Raw genomic sequence first — 13,605 nt, forward strand, 5'->3', positions numbered from 1 at the left:
AGTATGTCGTGCCCAGCTTATGCCACTGTAGACACACACCCCAAAAATTGTTAAAATGGTTCTTCCGGGTATGGCGGTGCCATATATGTGGAAGTAAACTGCTGTTTGGGCACGCTGTAGAGCTCAGATGGGTTTGAGCGCCATTTGGCTTTTGAAGCGTAGATTTTGCTTGGTAGTTTTGTTTGAGTATTACTGGTGTTTCCGTTTATAATGTGGGGGTACATGTAAGCTGGGCAGAGTACATCAGGGGCATAGTCAGGTGGTATAATAATGGGGTAAACAATAAAATAATCCATAGATGTGTGTTACGCTGTGAAGCAATCATTTCTGCACAGGCCGGTGTCACACTGATAAACGGTGTCTTTACTTATCCCCCTTTTGGTCCACACTCCGCACCTTTGCAGTTTGGGGAATTTTGCTAGGAAGTGTTGTCCTGGTATAATACGGGCGCCCTCGCTTCTAGCAGATATGTTTGGGCCCTGCCCTTCCTGCTTCCCTAATTTTAGGGCCCCGATAAATCGCCTCTTGAAACAGACAAAATGTTCCCCTCTGATGTGCACAACTGCATATTTTTTATTTCCTGACTTATTGGAGACTTAACTAATTTTATTTTTTCATAGACGTAGTGGTATGAGGGCTGTTTTTGTTGCGGGACGAGCTGTAGTTATTATTGGTACCATTTTGGGGTACATGCGACTTTTTGATCACTTTTTATCCTATTTTTTGAGAGGCAAGGTGACCAAAAAACAGCAATTCTGGCATAGTTTTTTTAGGGTTTTTTTTTTTATACAGCGTTCACCATGAGTTATAAATGACATGTTATCTTTATTCTGTGGGTCAGTACGATTCCGGCGATACCTAATTTATGGCACTTTTTTATGTTTTACAACTTTTTTCTGTCTCCAAGTTGTGAGAACTATAACTTTTACATTTTTTCGTCGACGGAGCTGTATGAGGGCTTGTTTTTTGCGAGACGAGCTATAGTTTTTATAAGCACCATTTTTGGATACATGCGACTTTTTGATCACTTTTTATTTTAATTTTTGGAGTGCAAAGTGACCAAAAAACTGAAATTCTGGCATTATTTTATACGGTTTTATTTATACGCCGTTCACCGCGTGGAATAAATAACATAATATTTGTATAGTTTAGGCCGTTACGGTCGCGGCGATACCAAATATGTATGGTTTATTTATTTTTTCAATAATAAAGGACTTGATAAGGGAAAAAGGGCGATTGTGTTTTATTTTATTACTTAAAACTTTTATTATATTTTTTACAACTTTCTTTCACATTTTTTGTCACTTTTTTTTTACACTTTACTTTAGTCTCACTAGGGGACATGAAGGTCCAACTGTCAGTGCAATGTATTAGATCTGTCAGTCATTCACTGACAGCAAGCAGATTAGGCTTTGCCTTCGGGCGGGGCCTAATCGGCTTCCGTAATGGCAAACAGGAGGCCATTGTTAGGTCTCCTGGTGTCATAATAGCAGTCGGCAGTAGTGCGATTGCAAGGCACAGCTGGCGATCTGCTAGCAACCACAAAAATGCAGCAATCACATCCGATCGCTGCATCTGAGGGGTTAATGGCAGGAATCGGAGCTAGCTCCGGTTCCTGCCGTTACAAGTGGATGTCAGCTGTAACATACAGTTGATATCCACCGCTGATGACGCCGGCTCATCTTCTGAGTCGGCGCAATTTTGCCGGCGGCTACGGAAGCCTTTTAGGCCCCGCCTCTGGGCGGGGGCTGGAAGTTTTCCGTGCTAAGCACACCGGCAGGCCAGTATTAGGCCTCCGGTTGCCATTGCAGCCATCAACACCCTGGCGATTTCATTGCTGGGGTGTCGATGAGCTGCAAACACCTTAAATGTAGAGATCGCTTTTGACGGCTGCATTTAAAGGGTTAATGGCGGGGATCGAAGCTAACTTTGGTCCCCACCGTTACAGCAGGATGTCAGCTGTCAGATACAGCTGACATCCGGGGATGATGGCACCGACTCAGCTTCTGAGGTGGTGCCAAACATTTGGCGTAAGTATACAACATTTTGCGGGAAGCACTTTCTTTCAATGTCGTATACTTACCACAAATGTCGGGAAGGGGTTAATCAATAAATCCTATGTCCCTCAAAATGGGACGATTTAAAACTTGTCCTACAAAAATACAAGCCCTAATAAAGCTAGGTCAACGGTCAAAAGGGTTTTTATTGTGCAAAAGTAGTAAAGCATTAAAAAAAGATATACATTTGGTAATGCCATAATCGTAACGATCCCCAGAATAAAGTTAAAATGTCATTTATATCGCACAGTGAACGGCATAAAATAAAGTGCAAAAACAACTATGGCAGACATCCAGTTCATTTTTTATTTCCTACCCAAATTTATTTTTTTTTTAAAGTTATTCAATATACATTATCTGTACCCCAAAATGTTGTTATTAAAAATACAACTTGTGCCATAAAGAACAAGCCCTCTGTCATGGCGCGGGGTGTGGACCCACTGGGCCGTACCGTGTAGCGGGATAGCAGCTGGCTAAACAGGTATAATGCAATGTCTCTATGACATATCAAAAGTTTGATGAAAGGGCAGTCACTCTTTAATGGAACTTGCAGAAATCCATACACCTGCTGCAGAATCAACTACGTTCAGATGAATGCAACTGATTTTCAGTGTGCCGCGTGTAAATTCACCCCTTCTCTAACCAGCTTTAACAGGTTGTTGTTTTTTATGCAGTTTTCACTCTTTGATTGACTGTAGGATTAAACAAAACGTAGTGGATTTATGAAAAAAAAATACCCAATGAATGAAATATTAAAGTCATAAATAATTTTTATTGATTTAATCAAAGGCTGAAAAGTTGTATGGAATTAGCCTTCTTTTGCAGATGGTCCTTACTCAGTTGGAAGGTCAGATCGTATAAGTCCACCCACCTTGGTACAGATCTGGTTATTTTATAATTTTATGGAAGGCTGAGATGGTGTTTGGAATAAGCCTTCTTCTGCAGATGGTCCTTACTCAGTTGGAAGGTCAGATAGTATAAGTCCTCCCACCTTGGTACAGATCTGGTTATTTTATAATTTTATTGAATTCTGAGATGGTGTTTAGAATAAGCCTTCTTCTGCAGATGGTCCTTGCATGCTTGGAAGGTCAGATAGTATAAGTCCTCCCACCTTGGTACAGATCTGGTTATTTTATAATTTTATGGAAGGCTGAGATGGTGTTTGGAATAAGCCTTCTTCTGCAGATGGGCCTTGCATGCTTGGAAGGTAAGATGATATCATTCCTTCCTCTTTGGTACATCTCTAGCTGTTTTGATGATAATGTTATGGAAGGCTGAAGAGATGTTTGAATAAAGCCTTCTTCTGCAGATGGTCCTTGCATGTTTGGAAGGTCTGATGGAGCTAGTCCTTCCTCCTTAGTACAGTGGTAGACTTGCTGTACTTACTCCAGGGCGCTACATGGTTCTCGAGGAACGGCGGCAGCTAACAAGCGCACAGCCTCCTCCAATGGTACGAGCAGCCCTGGACAATCCACGCCGGCACGATGATAATATCCGGCGTATAATAGAACCTTTGAAAAAAATTGAAAATAAAGTAAGTTATGGACATAATATAAAAAAGCAGCATCGTAGGAATATCAGGTGTACAGAACAGAATGGCCACTGTCTATTTCCTTATCTTGCACCTGCATTTCGTAGTTGGGACTGCTATTAGGAATATTTAATGATTATATTATATATTGTGAATTATTATTAGTGAATATCATTAAGGGTATGTTCCAACATGGCATATTTGCTGCGGACATTCCCTGCAGCAAATTCGCAGTGGAAATATGCCTTTCATCTTCATCTGCCTATGTCTGGCCATATTTAGGGCTGAGCTGCCTTTCTAGCAAGCAAATGTGCTCAAAATGGTGGTTTTTCCACTTCCTCCTTTAAATGATATAATTTCCAGTTCTTGGATCGCAATCCACACTGAAAATCTGCATCAAATCCACAACACATATAACACATGGAATTCATTGCAGATTTTTTTTCTCCATTGAAGTCAATTTAGAATTTCTACAATAAATCCACAGTAAATCAATAAAACGAATAAGCATGCTGAGAAATTAAAAATCCGCTCCGCAGCCTCTTTTCCGCACTCATTTTTTTTGGCACCGTGTGTACTATATATTTTAAATTCCTGTTTATTTCCGTGAAATTACACTCTGCTGTGGATTCCGGCTGCGGAGTGTACACAGTGGAAATTCGCAGCAAATCCACCGTCAAGAATATCACCTAAAGATCATGTCCTCTATTGCTGGCCTCTTACCTCTCGTTCTCCGTTCTCCTTGCTCTCTGTCATTTTTTTGTCCAGTCCGGGTAAATGTCAGTCCTTGTTTCTTCTGAGCTAGAGTAGCTTGTTATAAAATAAATAACAAAAATGGCTGTAAATATAATGCAGAAGAGCAATAAAGGGCAATATACAGAATGATCTCTATAATCCAGCAACTAGGCCTCAGCGACAAATAGATGACACATTATTACATCCCAGGCACTGCTAAATATGGATCATTCTGATTTAACAATATAGTTTATCTAAGTTCTTCTATCTTAAAGGTGTATTACATCATAAGAAACGGTGGCGTTGTACTAGGAAATGCGATCACTTCATGGACAGAGGGGGTCCAACTCTCAGAAACCCCCACCGATTATCTAAACGACGAGGCAGAAGCCCCTGTACATACCTGGCACTGTGGAGCTGGATGGTAAGTCGCTACTATCATTGTGCCTCTGCTTCTCATCATCAGCTTCAGAAGAAAATAATTGTCTCTGCCTGTTTAATAAAACATAAAATTCTGGTAAAAATGACCTCAAACCAAGATCACTGTATAATAAATATATAAGAAGGAAGTTGTAATATAAAGATGTCGTGTTCTGCCAGTATAGAATATTACTGTATAAAGCAATATGCACATTGCACACATTATATCCACAATACTAATGTTATATTCTCCATCCTACACATTATAATGGGAGGATATGAGGATAATAGTCCATTATACAGCTCCGTCCAGCTACATTCTGCTCTCAGATTCCCTGTATATCAATTGTCTATTCCTCTCTGCCAGATATACTGCACCCCAATAACTTATATTACCAAGAACCATTCTTCCCCTGAATACACAGTAATAACCCCATATTCTACTCACATGTCTGAGTCACTGACGGGAGAATCCTCTGGAGGTAACTTGGGATCCTCCATGTTATTGTCCGTCATCCTGGTTGTGTGGGTACACAGCTAAAAACATATAGATAGTTATAATATACAGTCAGGAACTGCAGCACATATGTCCTCGTGTCTATCATTATCAAAATCACTTCTTTTATTTTCCATTTTCCTTTTCTTATCTTGAACGACAACTGCCATGATTTCATTCCTTTAGGGCGGGTTCACACATGGCGGAATTTCACTTAAATTCCGCTGCGGACACTCCGCAGCGTTAATCCGCAGCGGAGCCGTTTCTCCATTGACTTTCACTTTAGTTTAGCAGTGTTCGTTTACACGATGCGTACAATTCCGCTGCAGAGCATAGGCTGCGGAGCGGAATTTGGTGTCCGCAGCATGCTCTGTCTGTTGCGGAGCAGTGGCGGACTGGTTGCGGACTCATGGCGGAATTTCTCCATTGACTTCAATGGAGAGTCAAAATTCCGCAATGAAGTCCGCAGATCTTATGTGTGCTGAGGAGCGTATTGTTTTTACTAGCATGACATTTCTTCATTCTGGCTGGACCTATGTATTTCTAGGTCTACAGCCAGACTGAGGAAGTCAATGGGGCTCCCGTAATGACGGGAGCGTTGCTAGGAGACGTCTGTAAATAGTCACTGTCCAGGGTGCTGAAAGAGTTACGCGATCGGCAGTAACTGTTTCTGCACCCGGGACAGTGACTACCGATCTCAATATACATGTATCTGTAAAAAAACATATAAGTTCATACTTACCGAGAACTCCCTGCGTCTGTCTCCAGTCCGGCCTCCCAGGATGACGTTTCATTCTAAGTGACGGCTGCAGCCAATCACAGGCCAAGCACAGGCTGCAGCGGTCACATGGACTGGAGCGTCATCCAGGGAGGTCGGGCTGGATGCCGAAAGAGGGACGCGTCACCAAGACAACGGGCGGTAAGTATGAATTTCTTTGACTTTCACTAGGGAAAGTGCTGTCCCTTCTCTCTATCCTGCACTGAATAGGGAGAAGGGAAGCACTTTTCCTGCAGTCCGCAGCGGCCAGTCCGCATCAATTTTCTGCACATTTTGTGCAGATCCGCAGCCGTAATCCGCAACCCGGATTAGGTGCGGCATTGATGCGGACAGTTGCGGAGGAATTCCGCCATGTGTGGTCATGCCCTTAGATATCCCAGGATACATTGTTATACATTGTCTAAGGTTCATAACATTATATGTATATAATACATATCGATAAGGGACCAACCAGCATGTGGTACTAAATTTCCCTGCAACAGACGCAACAATGAAAATGTATAAACAGCCAGAACTTCCCCCGACGACTAAAGTGATCGAGCGAGTGGATAAAGTTTTGCATGATGACCTTATATATATATATATATATATATATATATATATATATATATATATATATTTTATATTTTATGGGCCATTATGCAATAAATAGTTAACTGGATATTTTACGGATTTATAGACTTACTTTAGAAAACCTTTTCGTAGATGATGTGAAAGGTGCGAATACTGTGTACCCAATATCCTCGCTTGTGTCTTCCCCTTCATCTGATGCCATGAGATGATGTTTCTCAGAGTGAGCTAAAAGTCATAAATATTCCAACGTTAGCGGAGATTTTATATATTACACATCACAGACACAGTTATCATTTCTGACTGGGGGTGACAACTCCTGAGTAAGTTTGGTCAGCATTTCATAAATGTATTCCTCATCCATAAACTTGATGATAATGATGTTCTCCACTGGGTTTCCTATGAATTCCAACCATTGTCTTCATGTTGTAATGATGTTCTCCAAGGTGACAACAGATCCCAGCATTTATCTTCACCTCCACACAACAACATGGTCTAGGTAACTTACGTTCAAAATTACTGGTGTCCTCAGCCGACACAAGTTCAGGAATATATTCAGGTTGTTGACTCAGAATGCAATCAAAATTAATGTCACTCATGAATGGGTGAATTTTGACCTCATGTGCTCCTCCTGGAAAAACAAGGGAAAAGATTGATTGGATTAATATATATCCACCATTGAGCTGTTAACTGAAGGTGTAACAGTGCAGGGTACTATTCTGCTGTCTACAGGAAGAACCGTTATACAGCATTATATTTAGCGGATGAACCGGTAAGGGACAACATATGAAGTCGTGTTTCTCATAGACATGAAGTTTACGTCTTGTGACAGAGTCCTAGGTGTTATACGTCTATATTAGTACTATTTATATACTTTACCTGTCCCAAGTCTACGTGCAGGATTTTTCCTGAGCAGCTCAGTGATGAGATCTTGAGCATCAGGCGGAGGAGCTTTATTGTCAAAATTCCAAGTGACGTCATCTGTCACACAGAAAAACAAATGTTACCAACAAGTAATGGAAGTGGGAAATATCAATAATTCTTAACAATATATAGAAGGTTACATCCAAATACACTCCCTCTAAAGATCTGATCGAAATGTATCACTTGGACTATTTCTCATTGATGCTGATCCAGCAGGAAGCTCGGACCATAATGTATTAGATTAATATATTTAGATCACACGACAGATAACATGCAGGATATATCATCCTAATGTATCTTCTACTTACCCTTGATCACAGCATTGAACACCTTCTTTGTGGTACTGCCAAAGAATGGAACAGATCCTAGCAGGAATTCATGTAGAATAATTCCCATAGCCCACCAGTCAATGGGCCTCCCATAGCCTTCCATCAGAAGCATTTCTGGAGCGATGTATTCAAGGGTGCCACAGACCTGGAAAACAATGGATGAAAGAGAAGGGGGTCAAATTAAAATATTACTTATTTGAAATATCTGCTGAATTTATTTATACTTCTGCTGCTTTATAACAGACTCTATGAACTCGCCTTTCACCCCAATTATAACATCATATAACATTAGCTTTTGGTTATATGGACGTAACTCTCTTAAGGCTTAGAACCCCTATAACCTGAACATTTAGGAACCCTGATATATATTGCACCAAAGTTATAGCTAGACGTTCCTTTACCCAAGGAAAAGATTCAGTTTACTGCCGTAGCCCCATGTCTTAATACTCCAGATATGGCAGGGTGGCTTTTTGGTACCCAACACCTGGAGCATATGTCCCACCAGCCCCGCTATCTAAGTTGCGCTCCTTCATTGTACCACACTAATATGTATGAAGGAAATAAATCTATAGATATATCAGTAAAGCAAACCTCATTATCAAGGAACTCTTTGGTGATGTCCTCCATTTGAGCCTTGTAGTTGTTGCTTGTCAGTCTCATGAGGCCGAGTTTTGATAGTCCAAAGTCGGTGACTTTTATGTGACCTGATGGTGTTATCAGCAAGCTGTCAATAAGAGAGAGAGTTGTATCTCCAAGTGATAATCCATAGACCGGCTGTTACCAAACTTTTACTTTCTTCCCTCTAGTAGAACAGAAACTTTTCACCTCCAGTTTATATAAGGACGATCACATCATAAGACATTTCTATTCATCAGAACTGTGTGACATAAGGTGTAATTGTCACCAGTATGGGCAGCTTTAGCCCTCATCCACACTAGCGGGTTTTGTTTTTTAGTATGTCTTTTAATGACTGTAAACTGAAGAACATTGGCAGCTATTTGTCCCATATAAATGAATGGATCAGTCATGATTAGATATTATAACTATATAATAAGCTACAAAATAATGCTAGTGTGTACACGTCCTTAGACTAAGGCTACAGTACTACTCTAGTCTTACACTATTAGTTGCAATGTTTTATAACCCTCGTGACTTGTCTCTTGCTATATACACAGCAGTGAATGAGGGATCTAGTATGTTACTGTCACTTACTTGTCAGGCTTCAGGTCTCTGTGCACCACACCGTAGCTATGCAGGTGTTCCAGAGCAAGAACCATCTCTGCAAAATACAGACGGGCCAAGTTCACAGAAATAGGACCCCCATATTTTATTAGGGTCCCGCAGTCTCCTCCTAAAGCAGAAAGGAAAAAGATGACAGGTGAATGATTTATACCAAGAAGTTAGACCACAAATGCTGCATAATGATCATCAAGCCCAGACTATGGAAGGACTAATAAAGGTCACTGGCGATTAGACGACCATTAGAAGTGATGTATAAAGAGAGGAAAGCTTTATAGCTTAAGCCTATTAAGACATAGGGATGTCATAGAGGGGGTCCCCCTCTTAGGATCTCCCCTACTAGCCAGAACCACTGGAAATAGTGCACTGTCTTTGGCGGACTCAGCGGATCTATGTATATGGTGGCTGCTCATTCACTTGAACAGGTGACATATAATACGACATTTCCTGCAGGGGAAATCTACAAGCACCTGCAACTTTCCCATCCATAACAGCTGATCACTGGGGGTGCAGCCAGATCCCCAGCAGTTGGCTACATGCCAGCAATCCAGAATTTATTGAAGGGATTTAACCTTCTGGACAACCCCTTCTAGACAGTCATTGCTATAGTCCATAGCTGGAATTAGAGACATGACCAATGTGGACATATCTGAACATGTTTCCCCTTTTAATGTTTCCTCCATATATCCATATTAATAATGACATGTCTTACCTCCTATATACTCCATGATCATACACAGGTGACGCTGACTGGAAAAGGAGCAGACCATGTTGACTATAAATGGACTCTCTATGAACATTAAGATGTCTCTTTCAAGAAAGGCCTGTTGAAATTTGTCTGCCATGAACAGGTTCTGCTTCTCGATCTTTTTCATAGCAAATGCACGGCGGGTGTCTGTATGATGGACTAAGTGGACAGTCCTGGAGAGGAAAAAGAAGCTTTATTATCAATCCTCATTCTCATCTGTAATACTTCTGTTTGGAATAGTCAGAAACAGAAGTCTTGACGCCAATGTGAACAGAGCCTAAGACTCATATTATTCCAACATAAAGCTCACCCATAAGTTCCACTGCTGATCAGTGTGGATGTCTCAAAGTGGCTCTTACAAGGCTTTCTGCCCACGTCCAGTGATCTGATCAAGTTCTAAAAAAGGAACAAGAAATGAAATATAAACATAAAAGCTCCAGACGCCACCAACGTGTCCCTTCTATAATATGTCCCAATAAACACTGTCGTATATGGAGAGGACGTGATACATGCAGGACTCTATGCAGACATGATCTGCCTGATATATTATATCCACCATTCAGCCAGAGCGCCAAAGATTAGAGACCACCGCCATAACCTAATGGTAAATAGACGCCCGCCTCTATGATACTTACACTGGCAGATTCATCAATCTCAGGTGGTTCAGATTTTCCTTGATCATTGTTTGCCAGCCCAGATGTTTCTAAAATAATGATAATATAATGAATATACATGACGTAGCTGATCATAAATACAGAATAATAATACAATGAATATTAATAACAAGTAGAAGGCTGGAAAGAAGGCCACAAAATACAATAGCCTGGACATGACAAGTATTCTTCATGAAATATAACATTTAGACTCTGTCTCCATGGTTACATGGCATCGCCAGTTGCAAGAACATATGTGACCCCCTTACCTAAAATCAGATCCTTGGGTAGTTCTTGGTGACTGGTATTTGGCTCAGTAGAATCAGTTGTTCCATTTTGTTCCTCTTTGGCTCGGCCTTCTGGTGTTTCCTGTAGAAGATTTAGAATTATTAGGTGTAAAAGTTCACAAACATTAAATACCTGTCAATTTGCCTGTATTCTGGTCTATAGAATATAATACAAATGTAATTTGCCAAAAGCAAATTCCCGACAAATCAAATAAATCGGCAAAACTGAATTGATATCTCTCTAATTTTAGATTTTTTGGATATAAGGAGTTGCATCGTTCTACTGTTGGAGTGCTCCTAGTTATAAATGAACCAGTTATGAGAATTTCTATATATTTTAGGAGATTACAATTATATAATATATACCAGTTATATACAAGTGTTTCATATATACATGAACTAGATAGTTACATAGTTACATAGTTACATAGTTAGTACGGCTGAAAAAAGACACATGTCCATCAAGTTCAACCAAGGGAAGGGAAAAGGGAAGGAAAAATTTCTACACATAGGAGCTAATATTTTTTTGTTCTAGGAAATTATCTAACCCTTTTTTAAAGCCATCTACTGTCCCTGCTGTGACCAGCTCCTGCGGTAGACTATTCCATAGATTCACAGTTTTCACTGTAAAGAAGCCTTGTCGCCTCTGCAGCTTGAACCTTTTTTTCTCCAGACGGAGGGAGTGCCCCCTTGTTTTTTGAGGGGGTTTTACAAGGAACAGGATTTCACCATATTTTTTGTATGTGCCATTAATATATTTATATAAGTTAATCATGTCCCCCCTTAGTCGTCTTTTGTCAAGGCTAAATAGGTTTAATTCTTTCAATCTTTCCTCATAACTTAAATTCTCCATGCCCCTAATTAGCTTCGTTGCTCTTCTTTGTATTTTTTCCAACTCCAGGGCATCCTTTCTATGAACTGGAGCCCAGAACTGGACTGCATATTCTAGATGAGGCCTCACTAATGCTTTGTAAAGTGGTAATCTTACATCCCTGTCCCGCGAGTCCATGCCTCTTTTAATACACGGCAATATCCTGCTGGCCTTTGAAGCAGCTGATTGACACTGCATGCTGTTATTGAGTTTATGATTTACAAGTACACCCAGATCCTTCTCAACAAGTGAATCCGCCAGTGTAGCTCCCCCTAGGACATATGATGCATGCAGGTTGTTGGTACCCAGATGCATAACTTTACATTTATCTACATTAAACTTCATCTGCCAAGTGGACGCCCAAACACTTAGTTTGTTTAAATCTGCCTGTAATTCATGAACATCTTCCATAGTCTGAACTATTATATCATATGACGTCATGTATATAGTGCTGGCTGATCCTAGGACATGTGATATAGAAGATGATAGATCCTTACCAGGCAGTCCAATGAGTGAGGTAGACGAGGAATTACACACAGGACTTTCTCGGCCAGTTCTTTGATAAAGGCCAATTCTTCATGTTCTGATTTTTCTCCTGCCTATAAATAAAATACAAATAGAAGAAGTTGAAACACATCAGCGTTTTATCATTTACTATGTGAAGAGAAGCAGAAGATTTGGAGCTATGAGCAGACATAGATTTATACCAACATTTTCTGTATTTTCCACTTAGTTCACTTAATAAATTTGGTGTAAAATTTGCCTCCTTGAAGACCATGCTCACATTCTTGTTATTTTTAAATTTGGTGAGTCATAAGAAAAGTCGCAAATTTTACCTCTAACTTGTCGTAAGTCACCGTTTTACCCCGAAAACTGAAGTAAAATGCTTAGTAAATGTGTGAAAACTAGAGCTACAACCCTTCTGAAGATATGTTACAGAATTGTGGTGGACATTGACTATAATAAATAAGTAGTACATTTGTAAGGGCCCATTCTAAGTTTTGTTTAGGGGCCCTATGATTTCTGTGTCCGCTCCTGTCTGGAGATATATAAAGGCGTCTCTATTCTAAGTTGTTTTTTATCCACTCCACTACATGTCACTTACATGCTCAGAAATATCTGCTTTATTTCCTCTACATTTTATTTTTGGGTTATATAAATTTGCTTTCTATGACATTTTGCTCTAATGACAATAAATACGTGTAAATTAATTTCTCTGACTATTATTCTCAGGTATTGTTTACTTTACATTTCGTGCTGAGTCTCTGCTATTTACCTGTTGTAATAACGTCTCTATGTTCTGCTGTAGATCCTCGAGGTATGTTTCGGTTATTAGGCCTCGTTGGTGTTTAGCGAGGCAGTCTCGTGACAGCTCCACAACCAGCCGGTGAGTGAAGCTGAGCACGCCATCGGGTAGTGGAAGCATGGCGTCAGGGGAGTAGCTGGTAATAATCCCCTGTAGATGCGCTTCCATTTTAGTCTTGTCCAGTGGTAATCTGGCCATTTTCGGTAAAAGTAATCGCTGATAATCAGTAACGCGCTACCAGTGTATCCACAGCTGGCAACATTAACATACTGATAGAGAATGGAGGGCAGATGGAACTTTTCAAGACCAGTGATGTCATAATAGAGGATTATGATGTTTGATGACCAGTGATGTCAAGGAAGACTGTGATACAACCTCCAAGGAATATCTGTACTTAACCCTTTCTTGACTGAGGTATTTTTGGAACGGTTTTCCAGTTTTTTTTTTGCACATACTGATTTAAAGCCTATAACTTGTTCATTTTTCAGACTAGTAAAGATATTATTCATTTTTTTTGCTTTGGTACATAGGGTTATGATAAAAAAAATTGTTTTGTACCATGTGTGCCTTTTTTTTAAAATAAATATATACCATGTGAAGCAAACATTTGTGGTAATGTGAGTAAAATTTTTCTTTCAAATCATAGATGTGCCTGAATCCA

The 13,605-nt window shown here is 40.1% G+C and overlaps 1 protein-coding gene across 1 annotated transcript; it reads right to left on the reverse strand.

Moving 5' to 3' along the window:
* Positions 1–2,866: 2,866 nt before the first annotated feature.
* LOC142665506 (microtubule-associated serine/threonine-protein kinase 4-like) lies at positions 2,867–13,203 on the reverse strand. The gene is made up of 16 exons (XM_075845221.1): positions 12,915–13,203; positions 12,136–12,237; positions 10,750–10,849; positions 10,463–10,530; positions 10,138–10,223; positions 9,792–10,000; positions 9,053–9,191; positions 8,432–8,564; positions 7,820–7,985; positions 7,467–7,568; positions 7,096–7,218; positions 6,703–6,815; positions 5,192–5,280; positions 4,727–4,815; positions 4,312–4,398; positions 2,867–3,568 (listed from the first exon to the last, which is right to left on the reverse strand). The coding sequence occupies exons 1-16, from the start codon at positions 13,140–13,142 to the stop codon at positions 3,453–3,455; spliced, it is 1,950 nt and encodes a 649-aa protein (XP_075701336.1). The 5' UTR covers positions 13,143–13,203; the 3' UTR covers positions 2,867–3,452.
* Between the last annotated feature and the right edge of the window lie 402 nt (positions 13,204–13,605).

Source organism: Rhinoderma darwinii, chromosome 13, assembly GCF_050947455.1.
Source record: "Rhinoderma darwinii isolate aRhiDar2 chromosome 13, aRhiDar2.hap1, whole genome shotgun sequence".
NCBI lineage: Eukaryota > Metazoa > Chordata > Amphibia > Anura > Rhinodermatidae > Rhinoderma > Rhinoderma darwinii.